The sequence below is a fragment of the Vicia villosa genome, linkage group LG1, assembly GCF_029867415.1.
Source record: "Vicia villosa cultivar HV-30 ecotype Madison, WI linkage group LG1, Vvil1.0, whole genome shotgun sequence".
Taxonomy (NCBI): Eukaryota; Viridiplantae; Streptophyta; class Magnoliopsida; order Fabales; family Fabaceae; genus Vicia; species Vicia villosa.
Window position 1 is genome coordinate 210,809,017 of NC_081180.1, and position 27,103 is coordinate 210,836,119.

The 27,103-nt window shown below is 37.6% G+C and overlaps 1 protein-coding gene across 1 annotated transcript; it reads left to right on the forward strand.

Annotated features, from left to right (window-relative positions):
• Positions 1 to 1,766: 1,766 nt before the first annotated feature.
• Positions 1,767 to 27,103, forward strand: LOC131644836 (uncharacterized). The gene is made up of 2 exons (XM_058915431.1): positions 1,767 to 2,447; positions 5,144 to 27,103. Exon 2 carries the CDS (start codon positions 24,516 to 24,518, stop codon positions 25,794 to 25,796), a length of 1,281 nt encoding a protein of 426 aa, XP_058771414.1. The 5' UTR covers positions 1,767 to 2,447; positions 5,144 to 24,515; the 3' UTR covers positions 25,797 to 27,103.

The following is a 27,103-nucleotide window of genomic DNA, read 5'->3' on the forward strand; positions in this document are numbered from 1 at the left end:
GAACCTCACTAAATTTGAGCTAAACCATCATCCATCTCACTTTTTTCTTCAATTGTTGAGAGATCAAGATTTGTGTTGGTTGTTCTTGAAGAGGATCTAAGTTTTGTTCAAGATTTGGTAAATTTCTACATCCTTTTTCATCTTTCACAATGTGATTCTTTTGTGCTTGTGTGTGATGCATCTTTGATGCTATATTGATGACATTTTGTGAAAATTAGATGAAAAATTCGTGCACATTGATATATGAGATCATAAGGTGTTTGTGTTATTGCTTAGACAAGGTTTTATGCTTCCCAATGCTGTTTTTTTGAAAACTGTGCACATGAAATCGATTTCCACTTTGTTTTTTGCGCCAGATTTGAAATCTGCACTCAGGAAATCGATTTCCTACAGAGGTAAATCGATTTCCACTGAGGCAAAATGTTTTTTTTTGTGTTTTTATGCTTGTTTTGCCTTCTTTCTTCCTCTACTTTATTAATATCATTGGATCTAGGATGTTGATAGGTTTGTAATGACCAAATCTATAATATTAGATGAATGATATTAATGATAGTATGAGTGATTTTATTTTATGTATTTTATTCTTCTTCTCCTTCTTTTTTTCTTTTGATCGATGAAAGTCTTTGATACCTTGAGAATTCTTATGGATTCTTGGTAAAGACTAGATCGCTACCTATTTTCTTTTCGCGCGGTATTACTTTCGGAGAGTGATCTATATATCGCTTCTCTCGCATGCATTAGCACATAAAGCTTTTACCGGCCTCGTTGTAGGGTGATTTCTACATAAATCACTTGGCTATCTGCTTAACATAGCACAATATTTCGTGTCCCAAATAAAAAAGATCAAACATGGAAGAGAATTGTATGCGGTTGATTTAAAACTTATGGAAGTTTATCGTGTAGTCGCTATGATTTTATCAAGCTTCTAATAAATTTCCATTGAATTTAAATCCGAGAACATCCTTCACTCACCATCGATCTTCATTACTAACTTTGATAACATACTTGACAAGTTTCAAGATGGTTATCTTTAACATCTAACAATTGACTTTAGTTTCCGCACTTTATTATATTGCTCTTTATTTCTCGCTTTATGCTTTATTTTATCATTTCATCATGTTTATGTTTCCGCCATTTTCTCTTTGTCCATTTGGACGTTTACGTTCCGCTATTTTCTCTTTGTCCATTTGGACGTTTAGTTTATGTTTCCGCTATTTTCTTTTTGTCCACTTGGACCATACTCTATTGTCATACCCCAAAATTTGCCTGATCATTTCTTTAAGGAAATACCAAATTTGGAGCCGTGGGGTTTAACATTCATATTGTTAAACTCATTCTCTAATAAACTAGTCAAAAAAAGGGTTTGTAATCAGCAAATATTTTGGGCCCAAACAGTTGGCCCAATTATCTTATCATAAGGGTTTTATCATCCTCTTTGAGATATTTGTACTATAAATTGGTTTCACTATTTAATTCTTTTATTTTTGCACTTTATTTGAATTTTTAGCTGCAATCTTATTATTAGTATGATTGTGTTTTACTAACTATTAATATATATTGGGATTATTTTCAGGATTAATAATAGTCTGATTAGGATTAGTATTCTATTTTTATTCCAAGGTTAATATTATAATAAAATTATTATCAATTTTAATTTAAATTATTTTGAGTTATTAGGTTAAATTGGGCACTAGGCCCATTAAGAAAAAACCTAATGTAACTAATATAAATAACACAAATTTTAACAAATTAGGGGACACCAATAACCTACCATCCGAAAACCTTTGTTTTCACATCCAATATTTTATATGGTTTCTTTCTAAACAACATTCATCAAATTACCACCATGACATTTACCACCATCATATACTCACCGATACATAAATCAGCCGTGTAATGTACAAAAACAAATATCCAAATACCACCGTTTCAACATCGAGATAGCTTTCATCACTAAAGTCTCAACAAAATCTACCATTGCAATTATCATAATCCTCAATAACATAATCATGTCTTTGCCGATTTCGTATAACTCATATTAACAGTAGAGTTCAAATTGTAAACAATTGTTTATGCAGGTTTATAATAGTATCTATAGCGGAAGAAAGAAAAGTGAATCGGTCCACCCCGCGAATATACCGCTTCTACATGGAACAACATTATCACCGAGAATCTCCGACGAACCGTACAAGCTTACGCCCACCACGACGCAACGCCGGAATCGCGACGGAACCACCACCCGCTCACCGCTTAAAGACACCGCGCGCAGCCGCGGGTCCGCCTCTATCTGCTGCGCTCCGACCACCGCGAACGGACACCCTCCGATCGAACCATCATCGGCCTCCACTCTGCAAGCCAGTCGCGACAACTACACGCAGCTACAGGTTCACAAGATCGCCGCCTCTGTTCTCGAGCCACATCCGTCGTGAAGCCGATATGCCCTTAAGGTCAGATCTTTCCACCTTCTATTTTATTTAAATTGTTATGTTGAAAGCTTTGGTTATGGTTATGATTTTCAATTTTGATATTTGAGGAAGAAGAAAGAATTATTGTGTTTGGTAAGCGAGAGAGAAAACTGAGATCTAGAAAAAACATGCTCTCTTTCATTTGGTTTTCCTATTAAATGTTTTTTCATTTTAATTATAATGGACACTTGTCGTCATCCTATTGGTCCGCTAAAAAGGGTTGAATTAGTCATCCTTACCATCATTCCATTTGATTTTTTATATATTCACGTAACTAGCAGGGGCGTGCCCCTTTATCTCCCTTTTTTATTTTTACTTATTTTTTGATATTTGTTTTTTTGTTTAATCATTATTTTGTTTCTATTGTTATAATAGATCTTTTGGTGTCATTTTGGACTGTAAATGTTATTTAGGCCCACTTATATGTTTTATTTATCAAAGCCCTGTATTTAGGAATAAAAATACATTCGTAAATACTTTATAATTTATAAGTAAATCTTTCTTAAAAATGGAGTAATTAAATAAAAATATATATAAATCTTTAATTAAATAATATAATTCAAATAAATTTATTTTGCTAAATGGTTTTAACCAAATCTATTGGTTACCATGATTAGCATATTTTCCTTTAAAAATTCGTTACTATTTTTAATCAAAGCTATTGATTATGAGGGGTAACGATAAAATTAAATAATTAAAATACATCCATTTGCTAAAAGTGATAATCGAATCAATCGATTAGAATTGCCAGCAATTCTTTACTAATCTATTAATTATGGTGATCAAACCTATTGATGATTGCGATTAATAGTACAAATTAAAACCAGGGTTGTACGCCCAAATCCTAAAACACTTCCCAAACCTTTTCAAATTCCTAGTACCAAACTACAGATTATCATAGGCCATTCAAAAAGCCTTTGAAGCAATTTCCAACCATATCAAATTTCAAATTCTAAGGCGTACAACCCTTTTCCCGAACTACGATACATAGGCACTTGGCAACAAGGCGAGTCCCCCTCCCTAAAATCTCAATTTTTCCCCTATTCAATTCCTTAGCTATTAACCTTAACTTTTAGCCATAAAACTTGACTTTATAATGCAAACCATAGGAAAGGGTTGAGGGTGCCTAACACATTCCCTCGATCTGAATATAGTATCTTACCCCGATCTCTCAACTACGTAAGGTTTCCTATTCGCCTTGGTAGAATAGGTGACGACTCTAAATCTTTAATTTTTAGGGCAGATTGCTACATCTATTTTTGTGCTAAAACATTAATAAATAACAAAAATCTAAAAAAACACATAAGGTTCTCTATGAACTATTGGTTACTATCCCGGGCATTTTGGAGACTTGGACTTTTGGACTTAGTACCTCTGGACCCTATTATTCTGTTGTTACTCTGTCGTTATTCTGTCTGTCTGGCATTGGATTGTTGTCTGTTTATGTGTGCAGGTATTTCCTTGAAAGCCCTTGATGGTTAATTCCAAGGCGTCGCGATAAGGATTTTACCCAAAAACAGTCGTTACTTTGCCCGATTTTCGTCAGAACTTTAATGTGCTTAATGCAAAATGGTGCTAAAGAAAATAAGTTCATCTGGATTCCCAAGTGATAATATGTTGATTTAGTATTGATATTCCAAAGGATGGGAAATCTACCTTGACTCATAATGTCTAAGTGTTGGTTTCTTATTTCGGTTAGATCGTACTTTTATTTTACGCACTAGGATAGCCTCTTCATCTCCTCCCCTTCTTAGATTTTCAAAATTTTCTCCTTTTTTCAAAATCTTCTTATGTTTGTTATCTTTATTTAAAAAATCTTTTTTAAAAAATATCTTTTGCCCTTATTGGCTTTTCTTCAAAAGTTTAGACACAATTAATTGTTGTAGCGAGTGGTGATACCCCACGATTTTGAAATTGATTGATATAATGAGATCTTTTATGCGTGAGAGAGCTAGTGGCATACTCGTTGATTTCTATCCGAGTTGTGTGCTATGTTTGTTTATTTATTTTTTTTTATTTTTGGTTCTCGATGGTTCCTCTGTGATGAGATAAAGTACTAACCCGGACTTTGGTGAGTAACTTGAGATAGGAGGTGGTAAGACCAATAGTCGCATGTCAGGAGCAATCCTTAACATGAGCGTCATATGGTCGAACCCCAATCAGTGGAGGCCTCATGGAAGGTAGTAGATGTTGTTACGAACCATCGTAAGAACGCTATTACTTTCAATAATGAGTGTCCGTAGAAGCTGAATGGCCTAGAACCTTTTTAACCCATCTAAGCCTTTTTAGGATGTAGCGCAGAAACAAGGTTAAGTACCAATTTAAGCTTGTTGTCATGCGATGCTACGCTCAGATGAGGTCTTTTTAGGCATATTATTGGCGCCCATGAGCAATTGTGCGTGTCGGTAGTATCCGATAGAAGATTGAAAACTCTGGGAACCTTTGTAGAACCCGATCGACAGGTACAAAATTCCCTAGATCATACCTTTTGGGCTGGTTAGACCCATGGCTCCATGCTCGTGACGTCGAACCTTTGAACTTGGATTGTGTGATTTTGTGTGATCTTATGTACTCTTGATTGTGGTTGATGCATAAATCATGCATTCATGCATTCATAAAAACGTTCTTCACGAATAGTTTTCAAGGAACTTAGAGACTTTTTTTTGTAAACATCACAGGTACCATGGATCGAAAGAGAAGCATCGAGAAGTACACTTTCAGGAACTCAAGTGCGAAAGAGTTGAAAGAGCTAGCAACTTTGGTTCCTAATCCTGACAATTTCAGAAACTGTTATGGGAAGTTGATCTCTATTCTGAAGACCAAAGTGGAGAAGGGGATTATTGAGACTCTTGTGCAGTTTTATGACCCGGTTTATCACTGTTTAACCTTTATGGATTATCAGCTTATGCCCACTTTGGAGGAGTATTCTTATTGGATCGGTTTGCCAGTTACAGATGATATACCGTTCAATGGTCTAGAGAAAGATCCTAAGGCTGATGAGATAGCAGAGCTTCTTCACTTGAAGATATCAGATGTGAAAGCAAACATGACCAAAAAAGGAGGAATTTGGGGGTTGACTTCTAAGTTCTTGATTGGGAAGGCTTATATGTTGGCTAGTAAAGGAAGTATGATCGCTTTTGAGACTTTCCTGGCCTTGCTCATCTATGGTTTGATACTCTTTCCCAATGTTGACAACTTTGTCGATGTTAATACTATTCGGATATTCACGATTGGGAATCATGTGCCTACTTTGCTTGGGGATACTTATCATTCTATTCACCATAAGACCGATAAGAAAGGTGGACTTATCAACTGTTGCACTCCTTTGCTCTATAAGTGGTTTATTTCGCACTTACCTCAAACTAAGAATTTCTTGAGCAACCCTGACGGTCTCTTATGGCCTCAGAAGATCATGCCTCTTACTAATGGGAACATCAATTGGTACAATCCTGCTTAGGACATTGGTGAGATTATTGTTAGTTGCGGAGAATTCCCTAATGTACCTCTTCTTGGTATATAATGAGGAATTACCTACAACCCTATTCTTGCAAGGCGTCAATTTTGTTACCCCATGAAGGAGCGACCTGCTAGTATTCTTGTGTCAGGAATCTTTTATCATAACAGGATGGAGATTCGGATATGAGAAATCGGTTTGTACGTGCTTGGCACCATATTGATAGGAAGAGATTTGGGAAATAAGCAATGTGTTACTCTCAAAGACTACACTGATTGGGTTCAAGCTAGAGCTCACACTCTTCAGATGCCTTATTTACTCGAAGAACTCTCTCTACCTGTTGCTCCATCATCATCTTCCACTATTCCCATTGAGAGTAGTGAGGAACACCAAGAGTTCGTGGCTAGGATGAGAATGGAAAGAGATACTTGGATGAAGAAGTTTCATGCTTCAGAAATTGAGAAGAAAGAGTTGAAGAAACAACTGGAAGAAAAGGATGATATGCTTTATCTTCAAGATGATTGGTTGATGGAGAAAGATAATCAGATCCGTCGTCAGGAAGAACTACCTCAGCAACATGGTGAAGAGAGGAAGAGACAACAAGAGGATTTATTTTCCTCTGGTAGTCAGGAAGATTCGGTTGCATGGAAGGAAGTTGCTGATAAGCTGATGGTTGAGAAGACTCACATGAAAGCCTTTTATGAAGATGAGTTGGAGAAGCTCTGTAGGAAGCTGCAAAGAGAAGCTGGATCTTCATCAGAGGCGTTTCCTTCTAGTTTTTAGCTTTTCTGTTGTTTTGTAATTTTGAACTTTGAACCTTTTGTAAGCTTTTCCATTATTAATGAAAGAATTTTACTATGTTTTATGTTGTGTTTTTAATGTTTACAATTAATGTCTTAAAGTTCCTTGAAAACCAAAATATATATAAATCATTTGCATTGCATTTCATGCATCATTCCGAGAGTATTCTCAATGTCTTATTCAGTGTTCTTCATACAGAATCAAGCTGTCTCACCGGTATAACACTCGAGCTAACTGCAAAAAGAAGATGGAAGGTCTTGAACAAGAGAACAGAGAACTACGTGAAGAGGTTGTTTCTTTGAGATCTGGGGTGGAGCGTCTCACTGCTCTAGTAGAGACATTGATGGCTACTCAGAATTAGAATCAGAATCAGAATCAGGTTCCTCCTCCTTCTAATGCCCCAGCTCAAGGTCAGGCCACTGTGATCTCTGAAATCGCTGCTACAACAATTCCTGTTGTTCCTGCCGCTGCTACTCCTAATGGATATCCCTAGGGTATGCCTGAAGGTTAGCTGTCTGTTCCTGAGATGACCTGTCCTTTGACTCCTGTCATGGTCACTACGTCTCCTATTGTTCATACTGGTCCTTTTGCCCCAGAGCCCATTTATGATGCTGCGCCAAGTGAAGGTTTGGGTATTCACGACAGAATGGATGGTTTCCAAGACCAGATTGAAGAATTGCAGAAAGAGATGAAAGCCCTGCGTGGGAAAGAATTGTTTGGAAAGAATGTGCATGATCTTTGTCTTGTTCCCAATGTGAAAGTACCTGCTAAGTTCAAGTTGCCGGAATTCGAGAAGTATAAGGGAAATTCCTGTCCTCAGGCACATCTGGTGATGTATGTAAGGAAGATGTCCACTGACACTGATGATCAACATCTATTGATCCATTATTTCTAAGACAGTCTGACTGGAGCTGCTTCTGAGTGGTATATGGGCCTTGATAGCACCCATATTCGCACTTTTAATGACCTAGCTGAGGCGTTTATTAAGCAATACAAGTACAATGTGGACATGGCTCCTGATCGAGATCAGTTGAGAGCTATGATGCAGAAAGAAAAAGAATCCTTTAAGGAATATGCTCAGAGATGGCGTGAGGTTGCCACCCAAGTGATTCCTCCAATGGAAGAGAAAGAGATAACTAAGATTTTCCTGAAGACTCTTGGTCCATTTTACTATGAGAAGATGATTGCAAGTGCTCCTGTAGACTTCACAGAAATGGTGGGTATGGGTGTTAGACTTGAAGAAGCTGTGCGAGAAGGTCGTCTGGTTCAGAATGACTGTAATACGGTGAACTGACTTTATTCGAAATGTACGGTAAGCAAGAGTCGCCACCGACTTTTATTTTATCCAAATTAACAGAAAGGCTAAAAGAACAGGAAAAACCTTTTAAATAAAAACTGAGTTCGGGGGGTAATTTATGCAAAGGAAAGGTGTAAGGCACCCTTTGCATCCATGGAAAACTACACAACAAAGAGAAAATTTTAGTGTAGGCATGATCTTCGTAAACCCTGATTAGGGCACAAGTTAACCCTGGTTAATAGAATAAATGAATAAAATCAAATTAATTAATTAATTATTGTCCGAAATAAAATTTTGAAATTAATTAATTATTGGCCGAAATAAAATTTTGATCAAATATCCTAACCCTATTGTGTATTCTAATCAATTAATAAAAAAACATTTATAATTAATTAAATTATTAACAATTTAAATTAATTTTAAAACCTTTCAACCAAATACAATTATTATCAATAATTGATATTAAATAAATTATTTTTTACTTTTGATGTTTTTTTTTTTAAAAAAGAAATTTAAAACAATTTTGTTAAAGAAGTACTTTAAAAGAATTTTGAAAACAAATAAAATAAACAAGCAAAATAAAATAAAGACAGAAAACTATATTATGTAATTAAAACAAAAAATAAATTTTAGAATACTTAGCTGGTAATCAGGTGTACCCCGCTTCTGGAGGAACATGGTGGACCGGCTCTCCAGGACCCTTTGATCTGACTGTATTGGAAATCCAATGATTGACGCGTGAGGGCGCGTCATGAGACTCCATGGATGTTACACACAGGATCAGGAGGCAAATATTTCATAAAAAAAAATAAGCTGGAGCGAGGGATTGAACCCCCCCACTCACGCGTGAAGAACTTATATTGCTTCCATCCGCCATTCGTTCATGGTTTGTTCGCTGATAATAACATGATTCACAAGCAATATATTCAAAAAGTATAATATTAAAAAAAATCAAAAACGTTTTGCGCGCCCTGACCCCTATCATCTTCTTCGTGAGGACAAAACTTTTACCCACGGTTTCACCATCTTCTAGCTACGGATTTCCACCATGGCTAATACCTGCAACCTTCCAGTTCACGATATAAACCATATAAACCTCAAATAAAAGCCCAGATCAGATAAACATTACTCCTTAAGCGCGATGACATCATCAATTTTAATCAATTTGGCTTTTATTTGTATGGCCCCAAATTGAAACCTATGAACCCTAGCTATGGTGGAATCTTTAATCCACAACCAAAATCGAATTAAACCACACAAAAGGCTTGCAAACATCACTTTAAACACAAATATATGATCAAAACATGTTTATGGTGCATAAATTGCCAAAATCAAAGAATAAAAAAATATGCAAACCGTAATACTCAGTACGTTCGATTCAAGAAGCTCTGGCTAATGGCAACGATTCGGTTATCTTCAGAACGGGATCGAGAACCTTGTTTGATGCTCGGAGTCACTTGAATTGGCCTGGAATTCGACCTCCTCCTTCCTCCTTGGTTACGATTTTGTTTGCTTCTGAATAGGGTTTCTGCAGCCTTCTTTTTTTTCTCTTTTGCATCTGAATGTGTTTATGCATATATAGGAGATCAAATCAGGTTAAAAAACTAAATCAAATCTCCTTAATTTTGATGATTGCAATTTGGTTTGAATCTTGATTTTAAGCCTTCCAAATATGGTCAAATTTCAATCTTTTCTTTCAATCTCCAATTGCACGAATTTTGTATCAAATATGGAGCATTATGGTGATTGATTGTAATTGGAATAAGATCTTTAATTGAATAACTTGTGGATCATATAAAATCATATAAAAATCAAAAATTCGTGGTAATCAAATTTGGGGCTTTGGATAACTTGTGGATCAAGATTGGATCACAAAAAATTGAGCCCATTTGCAAAGAAATCCATTTTGGAGTCTTTTACTTCATATTTTTTCTCTTAAAATGGTCAAACTTTAACAAGGCATATCTCCATCAATTTTTAAGATATGGAAGAGTTCTGGGACTTTTTGAAAACCTCAAGATGTTCTCTACAATCCACTTTGGAAGCTTTTTTTCCATTTGAGGATTTTATCTTGATGATATTTGCTTTGACAAAAAACTGCTTTTGGTTGACTTCAAAAAAGGACCTATAATCTTTTGATCCATATCTCTCAAATGAAGCATTTTTAGACTTGGCATGTGAGAGACAAAGTTGTAGAGAATTCAATTTCCTTCAAAATGAGCTTTGTATGGGAAATTTTTGATGTTCCATGTGGGAGTTATGGCTGGTCAAAGTTCAGTTAACTTTCTCCTATGAAAACCCTAATTAAGAAACTTTTGAAATTGTTGATTTCTGATCTTTCCTTGATGAACCATGATCAATTCTTGATCAAATGGTGAATGATACTTCAAAATAAGGTTGTTGACAAAAATCAGGAGTTTTGACTGTACTTTGACCACAATTGACTTTTAGGTCAACTAGTCGACTGTTGACCATTTGAACTTTTGACAGAGCAATCTTGTGAATCAGAGCTCGAAACTTGGCATTAGGATAGTATGAGTCATATGGAGGCCATGGGGTCCATTTGAGGCGTCAGAAGTTGACTTCTCCTTGAGAAGAACAAAACCCTAGTTGGAGGGTAGTTGACTAGGAGAGTGTGCATCCAGTCAAGTATTGAGACTTTGATATTCAAGTGAGTTTAAGTATGAAAATGTGGTGGGCAAATTTTGGGGTATGACAATGACAATCCGTCCGGTGGTGCGAAGAAGTATGGTTCTTCTTTCCAAAAGAAGAAGGAATCAGATGCTAATGCTGTTTCTCATGGAAGGAATAGCCGATCCAGAAGTCAACCTCAACAAGTGGCGTCAGTGACTCCTGTTGTGAATTCAGTGCCTATAGCTCCTACTAATCAACAGCCAGCAAGGCGGAATCCGTATCCTCGAGTTAATTTTGATCCTATCCCCATGACAAACACATAATTGTATCATGCTCTAATTCATAAGAAGTTGGTTCAACCAAGGTCACCGCCTCCTGTTCCAGAGAAACTCCCTTGGTGGTACAAAGCTGATGCTGTAACACCCGAGGCCGAAGAAGGCGAGGGGTGGTTGCACCGCATGGAACACTTGAGGCCGAAGAGGGCAATGGTGGTCGCCACATCGGAATGAGAGGGATCCTAAGGCTGTGCAGGGATGAGACTGCATGGTTGAAAGATGTCTTATAAGGATTAATAGGTACTACCTATACCAACAAGATGCATCTTCTTTTCGGTAGCTCATTCCATAAGAACTCCACAGTTAAGCGTGCTTGACTTGGAGTAGTATTGGGATGGGTGACCTTCTGGGAAGTTTCCCGGAAAGCGTGTGAGTGAGGTCAAAGCATGCTGAAAAGACTCGTGTTGGTTTGTGGGGTCAGTCGATCACCCCGAAAGCAGTCTGGGGCGTATCAAATGGTATCAGAGCCAGACCTCTCCCAGTACGATATGGTTCGAGGACGAACCATGCAGAAGCTGGTGGGCATGTAACACCTGAGGCCGAAGAAGGCGAGAGGTGGTTGCACCGCATGGAACACTTGAGGCCGAAGAGGGCAATGGTGGTCGCCACATCGGAATGAGAGGGATCCTAAGGCTGTGCAGGGATGAGACTGCATGGTTGAAAGATGTCTTATAAGGATTGATAGGTACTACCTGTTAGAACAAGATTTGTTCTGATCAATATTCTTAGTTTTGATGATAACAAGGATATGAATTTTGTGTAAGATAATGTGGTACTCTAATACACTGCAATTTCCCTTTCAGGAAATATATAAAGAGTATGCACAAATCAGCGCTCAGAAGCTTTGACTCAGAAGGTTCAGCATGCAACATCAGAACATGGTCTGGCAAGACATCAGAAGATGGTCAAAGCAGAATCAGAACATGGGTCTATGGAAGCATCAGAAGAACTTGAGATCAGAATCAGAAGCACTGAAGTTCTCATGGTATCACGCTCAGAAGCACTTCAAGGTCAGAAGACAAGAAGATGCTATGCACCAAGCTGTTTGACTCTGATGATATTCAAATGTTGTATACACAAACATCAGATCAGAAGCAAGTACAAGTGGCAGGCTACGCTGACTGACAAAAGGAACGTTAGAAGCTATTAAAGGCAACGTCAGTAGACACAGCGCGAACAAGGCTCGAGGTAGTTGACAAAAGAGTGAAACATTAAATGCAATGCTGTACGGAATACGCAAAGCATTAAATGCTCCCAACGGTCATCTTCTCAAGTGCCTATAAATATGAAGTTCTGATGAGAAGCAAGGTTACCAATTCTGAACGAACTTATTCTGAAAAACTTGCTGAAACGCTGTTCAACTCAAAGCTCAGAAACTTCATCTTCATCAAAACTCACTACATTGCTGTTGTAATATATTAGTGAGATTAAGCTTAAACTGTAAGAGAAATATCACTGTTGTGATTATAGCTTTTCAGAAGCATTGTAAAACTCTTATTTGATTACATTAATTTGTAAGTAACTAGAGTGATCAAGTGTTGATCAGGATACTCTAGGAAGTCTTAGCTTGTGTCTAAGCAGTTGTAATTACAGTGATCACGTGGTGGTCAAGATACTCTAAGAAAGTCTTAGCTTGTGTCTAAGCGTTTGTTCCTGGAGTGATCAGGTTGTGATCAGGATACTCTAGAAGACTTAGTCGTGGGCTAAGTGGAAAACCATTGTAATCTGTTGCGATTAGTGGATTAAATCCTCAGGTGAGGTAAATCACTCCGTGGGGGTGGACTGGAGTAGTTTAGTTAACAACGAACCAGGATAAAAATAACTGTGCAAATTGTTTTTATCGTTCAAGTTTTTAGACTACACTTATTCAAACCCCCCCTTTCTAAGTGTTTTTCTATCCTTCAGTTGGCATCAGAGCACCGGTTCTAAGGTGCAAGCACTTAACCGTGTTTAGAAAAGATTCAGGAAGAGAAAAACGCTTCAATAAAAGATGGCTGGTGAAATTCCAACAGATCCACCTGCATCTACATCTGGCTCTGCTGAGCAATACAATGGTAACAATGGTTATACTAGACCACCAGTATTTGATGGTGAAAACTTTGAATACTGGAAAGATAAACTGGAAAGTTACTTTCTTGGTCTAGATGGTGAACTATGGGATCTTCTGATGGATGGTTACAAACATCCAGTGAAAGCTAGTGGCGTAAGGCTTACAAGGCAAGAAATGAATGATGATCAGAAGAAGCTTTTCAAGAATCATCATAAATGTAGAACTGTTTTGCTGAAAGCTATCTCTCATGCTGAGTATGAGAAGATATCTAACAGGGAAACGACCTATGATATATATGAGTCATTGAAAATGACCCATGAGGGAAATGCTCAAGTCAAGGAGACTAAAGCTCTTGCTCTAATCCAGAGATATGAAGCCTTCAAGATGGAGGATGATGAAAACATTGAGAGGATGTTCTCAAGATTTCAAACGCTAACTGCTGGATTAAGAGTTCTGGATAAAGGCTACACCAAGGCTGATCATGTAAAGAAGATTATCAGAAGCTTACCCAGAAGATGGGGTCCAATGGTAACAGCATTCAAGATTGCAAAGAATCTGAATGAAGTTTCTTTGGAAGAGCTTATCAGTGCCTTGAGAAGCCATGAAATAGAGCTGGACGCAAACGAGCCTCAAAAGAAAGGTAAGTCTATTGCATTAAAATCTAATGTTAAAAAATGCACTAACGCTTTTCAGGCTAAAGAAGAAGATTCTGAAGAATCAGAATCAGAAGAAGAAGATGAACTGTCCATGATCTCCAGAAGGGTAAACCAACTCTGGAAGAGCAAGCAAAGGAAGTTCAGAGGCTTCAGAAGTTCAAAGAGATTTGAACGAGGAGAATCTTCTGGTGACAGAAGATCTGACAAGAAGAAGGCTGTCTGCTATGAGTGCAATGAGCCTGGACATTACAAGAACGAGTGTCCAAAACTTTAGAAGGAGAATCCCAAGAAGAAGTTTCATAAGAAGAAAGGTCTTATGGCAACATGGGATGATTCTTAATCAGAATCAGAATCAGACTCTGAAGGAGAGCAAGCCAACTTCGCGCTGATGGCTACAGAAGATGATGGATCAGAATCTACATCAGAATCAGATTCTGAAGAGGTATTTTCTGAACTATCTAGAGAAGAGTTAGTTTTCAGTTTAACAGAACTTCTGGAACTCAAGGCTCATCTTAGTATCAAATACAAAAAGCTGAAAAAGCAGTTTGAGTTTGAAACTAAGAAGCTGGAATTGGAAAATTCTGAACTGAAGGAAAAAGTTTTAAATCTATCCAAAGATAGTGGATCTCCTTCTGAAACAAAAAAAATCCATTCCTAGTATGAATCATATTCTGAAAGAATATGACCCGAGCTTCAGAAAGTTCTTATCTTGAAGTATTGGCAGAAGTCATCTTGCTTCTATGATATATGGTGTTTATGGAAACAGAAGGTTTGGTTTTGGCTATGAGGGTGATACCTCACATAAGTTTGAACCTGTTGATGATCTGAAGATCACATACAAGCCATTGTATGATCAGTTCAAATATGGCCATGCACATGATATTAGGCTCACTTCACATGCACAAAGCTTTAACACTGTTCACACCAAGAAGCATGTGACACATCCTAAGAAATATCATGCTGACAAACCTAAAGAATATCATGCTGTTCCTCCTGTTAAATATTTTGCTAAACCCAAGTTCAATCAGAACTTGAGGAGAACTAACAAGAAAGGACCCAAGAAATTGTGGGTACCTAAGGAGAAGATAATTTCTGTTGCAGATATCCTTGGCGGAAAAGAGGACAAAAAGCAAAATGTCATGGTACCTGGACTCTGGGTGCTCGCGACACATGACGGGAAGAAGGTCTACATTCCAAGACTTGGTGCTTAAACCAGATGGAGAAGTCAAGTTTGGAGGAGATCAGAAGGGCAAAATCATTGGCTCTGGAACCATAAGTCTCGGTAACTCTCCTTCCATAACTAATGTACTTCTTGTAGAAGGATTAACGCATAACTTATTGTCCATAAGTCAATTAAGTGACAATGGTTATGATATAATCTTCAATCAAAAGTCTTGCAAGGCTGTAAGTCAGAAGGATGACTCAATCCTATTTACAGGCAAGAGAAAGAACAACATTTATAAGATTGATCTTTCTGATCTTGAGAAGCAGAAGGTGACTTGTCTTATGTCTGTTTCTGAGGAGCAATGGGTCTGGCACAGAAGATTAGGACATGCTAGTTTGAGAAAGATTTCTCAGATTAACAAACTAAATCTGGTCAGAGAACTCCCAAATCTGAAATACAAATCAGATGCTCTTTATGAAGCATGTCAGAAGGGCAAGTTCTCCAAACCTGCATTCAAGTCTAAGAATGTTGTGTCTACCTCAAGGCCGTTAGAACTCTTGCACATTGATCTGTTTGGCCCAGTCAAAACAGCATCTGTCAGAGGGAAGAAATATGGATTAGTCATTGTTGATGATTATAGCCGCTGGACATGGGTAAAGTTCTTAAAACACAAGGATGAGTCTCATTCAGTGTTCTTTGAATTCTGCACTCAGATCCAATCTGAGAAGGAGTGCAAGATCATAAAGGTCAGAAGTGATCATGGTGGCGAATTTGAGAACAGATTCTTTGAGGAGTTCTTCAAAGAAAATGGTATTGCCCATGATTTCTCTTGTCATAGAACTCCACAGCAAAATGGAGTTGTAGAGCGAAAGAATAGGACTCTACAAGAAATGGCCAGAACCATGATCAAATGAAACCAATATGGTTAAGCATTTCTGGGAAGAAGCAATAAACACTGCGTGTTATATTCAGAATAGAATCTCTATCAGACCTATTCTAAATAAGACTCCTTATGAATTGTGGAAGAACAGAAAGCCCAACATTTCATATTTCCATCCTTTTGGATGTGTATGTTTTATTCTGAATACTAAAGATCATCTTGGTAAGTGTGATTCTAAAGCACAAAAGTGTTTCCTTCTTGGATATTCTGAACGCTCTAAAGGCTACAGAGTATACAATACTGAAACATTGATTGTAGAAGAATCAATCAATATCAGGTTTGATGATAAGCTTGGTCTTGAAAAACCAAAGCAGTTTGAGAATTTTGCAGATATAGATATTGATATATCAGAAGCAGTAGAACCAAGAAGCAAAGCTGCAGAAGCTGATAGTCTCAGAAGCAATGGATCAGAAGATCAAGTTGCTGCATCTTTAGAGAATCTCAGGATTTCTGAAGAGCCAACAGTCAGAAGATCACCTAGACTTGCATCAGCTCATTCAGAAGATGTGATCCTTGGGAAGAAAGACGATCCCATTAGAACAAGGGCATTCCTTAAGAACAATGCAGACTGTCAATTAGGTCTTGTTTCTTTGATCGAGCCAACTTCTGTTGATCAAGCTCTAGAAGATCCAGACTGGATAATTGCCATGCAAGAAGAACTCAATCAGTTTACAAGGAATGATGTATGGGACTTGGTTCCTAGACCAAAAGGATTTAACATCATCGGCACTAATTGGGTATTCAGAAACAAGCTAAGCGAAAAGGGAGAAGTGGTAAGAAACAAAGCCAGACTGGTTGCTCAGGGCTATAGTCAGCAAGAAGGGATTGACTACACAAAAACCTTTGCACCAGTGGCCAGGTTAGAATCTATTCGTCTATTAATTTATTTTGCCACTCAACACAACATCACTCTTTATCAGATGGATGTCAAGAGTGCCTTCTTAAATGGTTATATAGATGAAGAAGTTTATGTCCATCAACCTCCTGGTTTTGAAGACTCCAAGTCTCCAAATCATGTTTTTAAATTAAAGAAATCATTATACGGATTGAAGTAAGCTCCTAGAGCTTGGTATGAACGTTTAAGTTCTTTCCTTCTGGAAAATGGTTTCACTCGAGGAAAAGTGGAAACTACTCTCTTTTGTAAAACCTTTAAAAAGGATATTTTAATCTGTCAAATATATGTTGATGATATCATTTTTGGAACATCTAATGCTACACTTGGAAAGGAGTTTGCTGAGTCTATGCAGGCTGAATTTGAAATGAGCATGATGGGAGAACTCAAGTATTTCCTTGGGATTCAAATCAACCAAACGTCTGATAGAACCTATGTTCATCAAACGAAGTATGTGAAAGAACTTCTGAAGAAGTTTAATCTTTCTGAAAGCAAAGAAGCCAAAACTCATATGCATCCAACATGTGTCCTAGGTAAGGATGAAGTAAGTAAGAAGGTAGATCAGAAGTTGTACAGAGGTATGATTGGATCTCTTCTATACCTAACTGCTTCTAGACCTGACATTCTCTTCAGTGTTTGTTTGTGTGCTAGATTCCAATCAGATCCAAGAGAATCTCATTTAACTGCTGTTAAGAGAATTTTGAGGTATCTGAAAGGTACTACTAATGTTGGTTTAGTCTACAGAAGATCCAAAGAATACAACTTAGTAGGATTCTGTGATGCTGACTATGCTGGAGATAGAATTGAAAGGAAGAGCACTTCTGGAAGTTGTCAATTTCTTGGAAGTCATCTGATCTCATGGTACAGCAAGAAGCAAGCTACTATTGCCCTCTCAACAACAGAAGCAGAATATGTTGCTGCTGCTGGTTGTAGCACCCAAATGCTCTGGATGAGAAGTCAGCTAGAAGATTATCAGATATATGAGAGTAACATTCCTATTTTCTGTGATAATACTTCTGCTATATGTTTATCTAAGAATCCTATCTTACATTCAAAAGCTAAACATATTGAGATTAAACATCATTTCATAAGGGACTATGTTCAAAAGGGCGTTATATCTTTAAACTTTGTGGATACAGACCATTAATGGGCTGATATCTTTACAAAACCCCTTGCTGAAGATAGGTTTAAGTTCATTCTGAAGAATATCAGTATGGACTTGTGCCCAAAATGAGAAGATGAGAAGATCTTTGTATGAGTATCTTCTGAAATATGGTAAGACTAGGCAGCCATAAGAAGTTCTGAGTTTAATCAATTAGAAGTAATGATCCTGTTATTACTAACGTTTCATTGTCTAAGTTGATTCAGAAGCTCTTTTAAAGCAAAACAGATGTCACCAGTCTCTCCAGAAAATGAACACGTATTCACGTATCTCTGGAAAAGCATGCGTGCAGTTGAGGGGACGCCTACTTAGGTAACTGTGCTAATCACTTCATTTGTCATAAGTCTCTCTCCTCATGTCACGTAACATTAAATGCCATTCATCATTTCAGTTTATTTCTTTTTCTTTTTATACTCTTCAAACGTTTCATTTCCCTCTTATATTTCTCTCTCTTGCATTCAGTTTTTTTTTCTCGCTCTCTCTCTCTCTCTCTCTCTCTCTTTGCATTCATATCATAAACCCTAGCGGTTTCCTCTATCTGCAAAGTCACCATGAATCCTTCGTCAAGCTCATCAAATCAAGAAACTGATCGCAAACAAAAGAGAAAGGCAACTGATGAACCCTTCTGAAAGCGCTCCTCACATGGTCTTTCCAGAAGTGGTTTATCCTGCAGAAGTTGCTGGTCCAACTCCTCCAACAAACCTTGCTGCTATTCTTCAGGCGTTGGAAGTTGGAGCTTCTAAGTTGCCCGAACCAGAATATGCTGAGGCTGCTTCTGAGTCAGACTCAGATGTTGAGATGGAAGGTGCAGAAGCTGAAGACCTTCCAGAAGATCGCCCTGCTGAGATTGCTGTCCCTGTTGGCAGAAGTTCTGGCGCTTCTTCATCTGGTGAACCTTCTCGTTTGGACACGCAAGAAGCAACCAATGCTGAGTTTCTCTCCTTCATGGCAAGGCAAACGGCAAGCACTGACAGGATTCATGACATACTGGCGCAGATCTTGTCGAAGCTAGGGTCATCTTAGATTGAGTCTTAATTGTTTTGTTTTCGTTTTTTGCTTTGCTGCATCTGTTTTGTGCATCTTCTCTTGCTTATCCTCTTGTACTTCTGTACTTCTGTCTTCTTGAGCCTAAATGAAAGTTATCTTTTTCTTCCATCTGTTTCCTTTTGTTTTTCATCTGAATCTTTTATGTTTTTGATGTTATGACAAAAAGGGGGAGAAAATGTGATAAATGATCTGATTAATATATTATCAGTTACCGGGTAAAAAGGCCCCACATTACTAACAGAACTTGCAAAGCTCTATGCTTTAAGTTGTGTTGTTGCAGGAATTGAAGATTCTCTTTAAAAGATCAACATAAGAAGCAACAAGATGAATCAAGCTCTTGGATTCTTGAAGCAAGCTGAGTGCTATAAAGCTTCAGGATCAGAAGCAAGAAGGAAGAATGTTCAGATATTCTGATGATAGAATATGATCTGAAACATTATGTCTATTTGTTCTGATACATTTTATATGGATCTGATACATTTTATATGGCTCTGATACATATTATATGTTCTAACTCATTCATGCTGACTTTTGTCGTTTAGCGTTGTTCTGTAACATTTCAGGATGTAGAGATGCTCTGATGATGCTCTGGTACATTCAACAATGTTCTGATACAATCTAGCATGAAGTGATGAAAGAAGAAATTCAAGTTCTGAAGCTGTCCTGATGGAAGCAAGAATCAGAAGCTGTGAATGTTCTGAAGATCAAAGAAATTCAAGTTCTGAAGCTGTCCGATGGAAGCAAGAATCAGAAGCTGTGAATGTTCTGAAGATCAAAGAAATTCAAGTTCTGAAGCTGTCCGATGGAAGCAGGAATCAGAAGCTGTGAATGTTCTGAAGATCAAGCATATGTGAACGTCTCTACTGAAATACTCAGGGAAGTCTTTTATTTATAAAATTCTTCTAGTATTAATTTCAGGGGGAGATTATTCATCTCAGGGGGAGATTGTAAATCTCAGGGGGAGACATATTCACATGCTTATGCTTTAGCTGTGTAATTGTCTTTAGCCGTCTGCTCTTTCTGATCGCAAATTCATATCATTTATATATGTTTTTGTCATCATCAAAAAGGAGGAGATTGTTAGAACAAGATTTGTTCTGATCAATATTCTTAGTTTTGATGATAACAAGGATATGAATTTTGTGTAAGATAATGTGGTACTCTAATACACTGCAATTTCCCTTTCAGGAAATATATAAAGAGTATGCACAAATCAGCGCTCAGAAGCTTTGACTCAGAAGGTTCAGCATGCAACATCAGAACATGGTATGGCAAGACATTAGAAGATGGTCAAAGCAGAATCAGAACATGGGTCTATGGAAGCATCAGAAGAACTTGAGATCAGAAGCAGAAGCACTGAAGTTCTCATGGTATCACGCTCAGAAGCACTTCAAGGTCAGAAGACAAGAAGATGCTATGCACCAAGCTGTTTGACTCTGATGATATTCAAACGTTGTATACACAAACATCAGATCAGAAGCAAGTACAAGTGGCAGGCTACGCTGACTGACAAAAGGAACGTTATAAGCTATTAAAAGCAACGTTAGTAGACACAGCGTGAACAAGGCTCGAGGTAGTTGACAAAAGAGTGAAACATTAAATGCAATGCTGTACGGAATACGCAAAGCATTAAATGCTCCCAACGGTCATCTTCTCAAGTGCCTATAAATATGAAGTTTTGATGAGAAGCAAGGTTACCAATTCTGAACGAACTTATTCTGAAAAACTTGCTGAAACGCTGTTCAACTCAAAGCTCAGAAACTTCATCTTCATCAAAACTCACTACATTGCTGTTGTAATATATTAGTGAGATTAAGCTTAAACTGTAAGAGAAATATCACTGTTGTGATTATAGCTTTTCAGAAGCATTGTAAAACTCTTATTTGATTACATTAATTTGTAACTAACTAGAGTGATCAAGTGTTGATCAGGATACTCTAGGAAGTCTTAGCTTGTGTCTAAGCAGTTGTAATTAGAGTGATCACGTGGTGGTCAGGATACTCTAAGAAAGTCTTAGCTTGTGTCTAAGCATTTGTTCCTGGAGTGATCAGGTTGTGATCAGGATACTCTAGAAGACTTAGTCGTGGGCTAAGTGGAAAACCATTGTAATCTGTTGCGATTAGTGGATTAAATCCTCAGGTGAGGTAAATCACTCTGTGGGGGTGGACTGGAGTAGTTTAGTTAACAACAAACCAGGATAAAAATAACTGTGCAAATTGTTTTTATCGTTCAAGTTTTTAGACTACACTTATTCAAACCCCCCTTTCTAAGTGTTTTTCTATCCTTCACTACCTATACCAACAAGATGCATCTTCTTTTCGGTAGCTCATTCCATAAGAACTCCACAGTTAAGCGTGCTTGACTTGGAGTAGTATTGGGATGGGTGACCTTCTGGGAAGTTTCCCGGAAAGCGTGTGAGTGAGGTCAAAGCATGCTGAAAAGACTCGTGTTGGTTTGTGGGGTCAGTCGATCACCCCGAAAGCAGTCTGGGGCGTATCAGATGCCACTTGTGCTTTTCATCAGAATGCCCCTGGGCATGATTTAGAGAATTGCTGGCCTCTAAAGAATGAAGTTCAGAGATTGGTTCGTTCTGGTATGCTTTCCTTCCGTGACATTGGTCCTAATATGCAAAATAATCCATTGCCGCCTCATGAAGCGTCTGCTGTCAATATGGTTGAACATAGTTTGAGACACTGCCGTGTGCCTGATATTTGTGCTCTACGTGGATCTTTGAAAGAGATAAATGAGAGGTTTGTTAGAAAAGGAGTGATCTATTTTAGTCATGATGGTTGTCCCTTGTGTGGTGAAGATCCTATGGGATGTGATGCCCTCCAAGATGATGTTCAAACACTGATAGGTTTGGAACTATTGGATGACGAGATAGACAATACTTATATAGATCATAAGTTGCATTTGGATCAGTTTAATAGGGTTGTGAGTAATATTACTGCATGTAACAATTTGAGCTTCAGCGATGAAGATTTGCCCGAGGAAGGAAGAAATCATAATTTGGCTCTACACATCTCTGTTGGTTGCGAAGAGGATTCGATGTCTAATGTGTTGATTGATACTGGTTCATCGTTGAATGTTATGCCGAAATCCACTCTTGCTAAGTTGTCTTATGGAGGCACACCAATGAGATATAGCAATGTGATTGTGAAGGCTTTTGATGGATCGAAGAAGTCAGTGGTTAGGGAAGTTGATTTGCCCATTTGTGTTGGTCCGTTTGTCTTCAAGATTACTTTTCAAGTGATGGACATTTTTCCAGCATACAATTGTTTGTTGGGACGCCCATGGATCCACGAAGCTGGGGCAGTTACTTCGACTCTTCACCAGAAGTTGAAATTTGTGAAAGATGGAAAGATGGTTGTCGTGAATGGAGAACAAGTTTTGCTGATTAGTCATCTCTCTTCGTTCCGTGCTATATAAGCCGATGAAGTAGTCATTGGAACCGCGTTCCAAGCCCTGTCTGTTAATGATGAATTCAAGAAGGATGAAGCTTCCATTGCCTCTTTCAAAGATGCTCAGCTGGTGGTTCAGAACGGGCATTCAGGAGTATGGAGACAAGTGGTGAGTCTACAAGATAACAAGAATAGAACTGGTCTGGGATTTTCTGCTTCAAACAAGTCTGTTATAATCTGCTTTTCGCCCTTATCAAGAGATATTTCATAGTGCTGGGTTCCTACATCCGACTCCTCCAGAGGTGGATGCTATTATTGAAGATGAATCAGAGCCAGAGATGCCAAACTTTGTGATCCATGGAAAGATGATCAAGAATTGGATCACCATTGATGTTCCTGATTGTACTCATGTTTCAAAGTAATTTGTTTTTATGTTTTTCAAAAAATCTTTTCATTCTGCCCAAGATGAAAGTGAAGTTGTTGGGGTTTTTTCTGTCTGTTTCAAACATTAAAATCATCAATAAAAGTCATTTTGTTTCTGCATATATATGCTTTTTATCTTTTTGCTTTTTCTGGAAAGTGGTAACACAAAAAACCTTAAAAATATGTTTTCATTTGCCATAATCTGCACGATTACATGTTTGCATATATCTTTCCTTTTCCTGAAATAATAATCACTTGTGCATATTAATCAATAAAACCGTTGAAAGTAATGACCCTGCACCCTCTTCCAACTTCGAGTGTCTTGTGTATGAGGCGGAAGGAGAAAGTGATGAATGTATTCCTGATGAGATTTCCCGACTGCTTGAGCACGAGGAAGACACCATTCAGCCATATTAAGAGCCGATAGAAGTCATCAACTTGGGTTCTGAAGAGGATAAGAAGGAAGTCGAGATTAGGGCACTTCTTGGTCAAGATGTTAAGAAGAGGATTTAGAGCTTCTTAAAAAGTATGTTGACATTTTTGCATGGTCCTACCAAGGTATGCCTGGGTTGGACACAGATATTGTGGAGCATCATTTGCCGTTGAAACCTGAATGCCCTCATGTCAAGCAAAAGCTAAGAAGAAGTCATCCCAATATGGTGGAGAAGATTAAGAATGAGGTTTTGAAGCAGATAGATGCAGGTTTCCTTGTCACTTCTGTATATCCTCAATGGATTGCCAATATTGTGCCTGTTCCGAAGAAAGACGGAAAAGTTCGCATGTGTGTTGATTATAGAGATTTGAATAAAGCCAGTCCAAAAGATGATTTTCATCTACCTCACATTGATATGTTGGTAGATAGCTCGACAAAGTTCGAGGTTTTCTCTTCATGGATGGTTTTTCAGGATACAACCAAATTAAGATGGCACTCGAAGACATGGAAAGACAACATTTATTACGCCATGGGGAAAATTCTGTTACAAAGTAATGCCTTTTGGGTTGAAGAATGATGGCGCGACGTATCAGAGGGCCATGACCATTCTTTTCCATGATATGATGCACAAAGAGATTGAGGTTTATGTGGATGACATGATTGCCAAGTCCCAGTCAGAGAAGGGGCACATTGAGGATCTTTTAAAGTTGTTTCAGCGTTTGAGGAAGTATCGTCTCCGCGTGAATCCAAACAAATGAACTTTTGGAGTCCGTTCCGGAAAATTATTGGGTTTTGTTGTTAGTCAGAAAGGAATCGAAGTAGATCCTGACAAAGTCAAAGCAATTCAGGAAATGCCAGCGCCAAAGACTGAGAAACAAGTGAGAGGCTTCCTCGGACGTTTGAATTATATCTCCATATTCATTTCCAATATGACTGCTACCTGTGAGCCAATTTTCAAGTTGTTAAAGAAAAATCAGGGATGTGAGTGGAATGAAGATTGTTAGAAAGCTTTTGATAGTATCAAAAATATCTGCTTGAACCTCCCATTTTGCTTTCCCTAGTTGAAGAAAGACCTTTGATTATATACCTCACAGTGCTTGAGAATTCAATGGGATGTGTGTTGGATCAACATGACGAGTCTGGTCGAAAAGAGTATGCAATATACTACCTTAGCAAAAAGTTTACCGAGTGCGAAACAAGATACTCACTGCTTGAGAAAACTTGCTGTTCTTTGGTGTGGGCTGCTCGCCGACTGAGATAGTATATGTTGAATCACACCACCCTATTGATTTCCAAAATGGATCCGATTAAGTAAATATTTGAAAAACCTGCACTAACCGGAAGGATTACTCGCTGGCAAATGTTGCTATCTGAATATGATATTGAATACCGAGCTCAAAAAGCTGTGAAAGGATGTGTGTTGGCAGAATACCTTGCTCACCAACCAATTGATGATCATCAATCTATCAGAATGGACTTCCCGGATGAGGATGTGATGTATTTAAGATCTCTAGATTGTGATGAACCGTTGCCAGAAGAAGGACCAGAGCCTGGATCTAAATGGGGTTTAATTTTTGATGGAGCTTCTAATATTCATGGTCATGGTATTGGTGCTGTAATTATTACCCCGCAAGGTTCACATATTCCTTTCACTGCAAGGATATGTTTTGATTGTACACATAATATTGCTGAATATGAATCTTACATCATGGGACTTGAAGAAGCCATTGATCAGAGAATTAAGATTCTTGATGTTTATGGAGATTTTGCACTTGCGATTAATCAGATTAAAGGAGAATGTGAAACGCGTCATCCTGGCTTGATCCCTTACAAAGATTACGCCAGAAGGCTGTTGACATTCTTTAACAAAGTTGAATTCCACCACATCCCTCGAGATGAGAATCAGATGGCTGATGCATTGGCCACATTGTCTTCCATGTACAAAGTGAATTTCCATAATGAGGAGCCTCAAATTACAATCAGGCGTCTTGATAGACCTGCTCATGTATTTGCAGTTGAGGAATTAACAGATGAGAAGCCTTGGTATTTCGATATTAAACATTTCCTTCAGACCCAAGAGTACCCACTTAGGGCATCAAAAAAGCATAAGAAGACTTTGAGGAGATTGGCTGGCAGTTTTTTCATCAATGCGGATGTTTTGTATAAAAGAAATTATGACATGGTCCTGCTTAGATGCGTGGATAGACACGAAGTAGACATGTTGATGCATGAAATTCATGAAGGTTCTTTTGGTACTCATGCCAATGGACATTTGATGGCTAAAAAGATGCTTAGAGCAGGTTACTATTGGCTGACAATGGAATCTGATTGCTACAAGTTTGTAAAGGAGTGTCACAAGTGTCAAGTGTATGCTGACAAAATTCATGTGCCTCAAACACTTCTCAATGTTATTTCCTCTCTATGGCCTTTCTCTATGTGGGGTATTGATATCATTAACATGATTGAACCCAAGGCTTCGAACGGACATCGATTCATCCTGGTAGCAATTGATTACTTTACCAAATGGGTAGAAGCCACTTCATATGCTAATGCGACAAGGCAAGTTGTGGTCATATTTATCAAGAACAACATCATCTGCAGATATGGTGTACCAAGCAAGATCATTACTGATAACAGCTAAAATCTGAATAACAGTATGATGAGAGAATTGTGTGAAAGCTTCAAGATTGAACATCACAACTCTTCGCCTTATAGGCCAAAGATGAATGGAGCTGTTGAAGCAGCAAATAAGAATATTAAAAAGATTGTTCAAAAGATGGTTGTTACGTACAAGTACTGGCATGAGATTGTCGCGCGCTCGGTTTTTTGCCATACCTCTCGCGGAGAGATACGCGAACTGACTCTTTTTGTTTCTGCTTTTGTGTTTGAAAATCAGAGAGTCGCCACCGACCTTTTATTTTATCCAATTAAGGAAAGGTTTATAAAAGAAACAGAAAAAAGACCTTTAAGAAATTCTGGGTAAGGGGGTAGGTTATACAAAGGAAAGGTGTTAGCACCCTTTGTATCCATGGTTATCCATGGGCTCTTTAATTTGCTTAGCTCACTTGTTTTCAATTGCTTTTAAATGCTCGTGTGTGGTTTCAAATACCTTTGTAAATTGAATTTGTAATGATCCTTGTGCGGATGTATACAAAGTGTTTTTATCTTTCAAAAGATGCTTTGGAAAAAAGAGTGTTAACTTCGTAATGATCCTTGTTTGGATATATACAAAGTATTGTCTTTTTGAAAGTTTTATTTTGAAAAAAAAACAATGATATATGAGAGATTTGTTTGTTTTGATTTGAGCAAGCAAATTAGGAGGTCTACCCTGAGTTATAAGGTCTTTATCCTATTTCCTTTAAAAATCTATCCTTTCACCGGATATAAACAAAAGTTCGATTTTGGGTTTGAAATAATAGAATTTGATTTTGATTTTGAAAAGAATGAGAAAGGGATTACCCTAAGAGGTGCAAGTGTGATTGTGTTTGGATTCAGATATTTTATCTTTGAAGTTAGTGATCTAACGATTCAATTTTATCTTTGACATACACGCAGTTTATATGTGCTGGAATTTAAAATGCGAAAATGTAAAATACGGAAAGTAAATCTACGCTATTACATCGATTGTGCAGGAAATGTAAACTACGCTATTTATATGAATTTGACAACCTATACATTTATCTAGGAATTTAAATTGCAAGAAAATAAAAGAAGTGTTTTTGGTTTTTTTATGATTGTTTTTTAATTATAATTAATGCATGATTAATTAAACTAAAATGAGGAAAAAAGATGAAAATAAATTTCAAACCTAGAAATTAAGTTCAAAATATGTTCAAAATGCTTGTTAATTAATTTTAAAACAAAACTAATTTTTTTGGGGTTTTTTGAAATTGATTTGAAATTGATTAAGTTAATTAACACATAATTATATAAATAATTACACAAATA

Coding starts and splice junctions, on each gene's coding strand:
- LOC131644836 (XM_058915431.1), top strand. CDS start 24,516: ATGTTGCTATCTGAATATGATATTGAATACCGAGCTCAAAAAGCTGTG.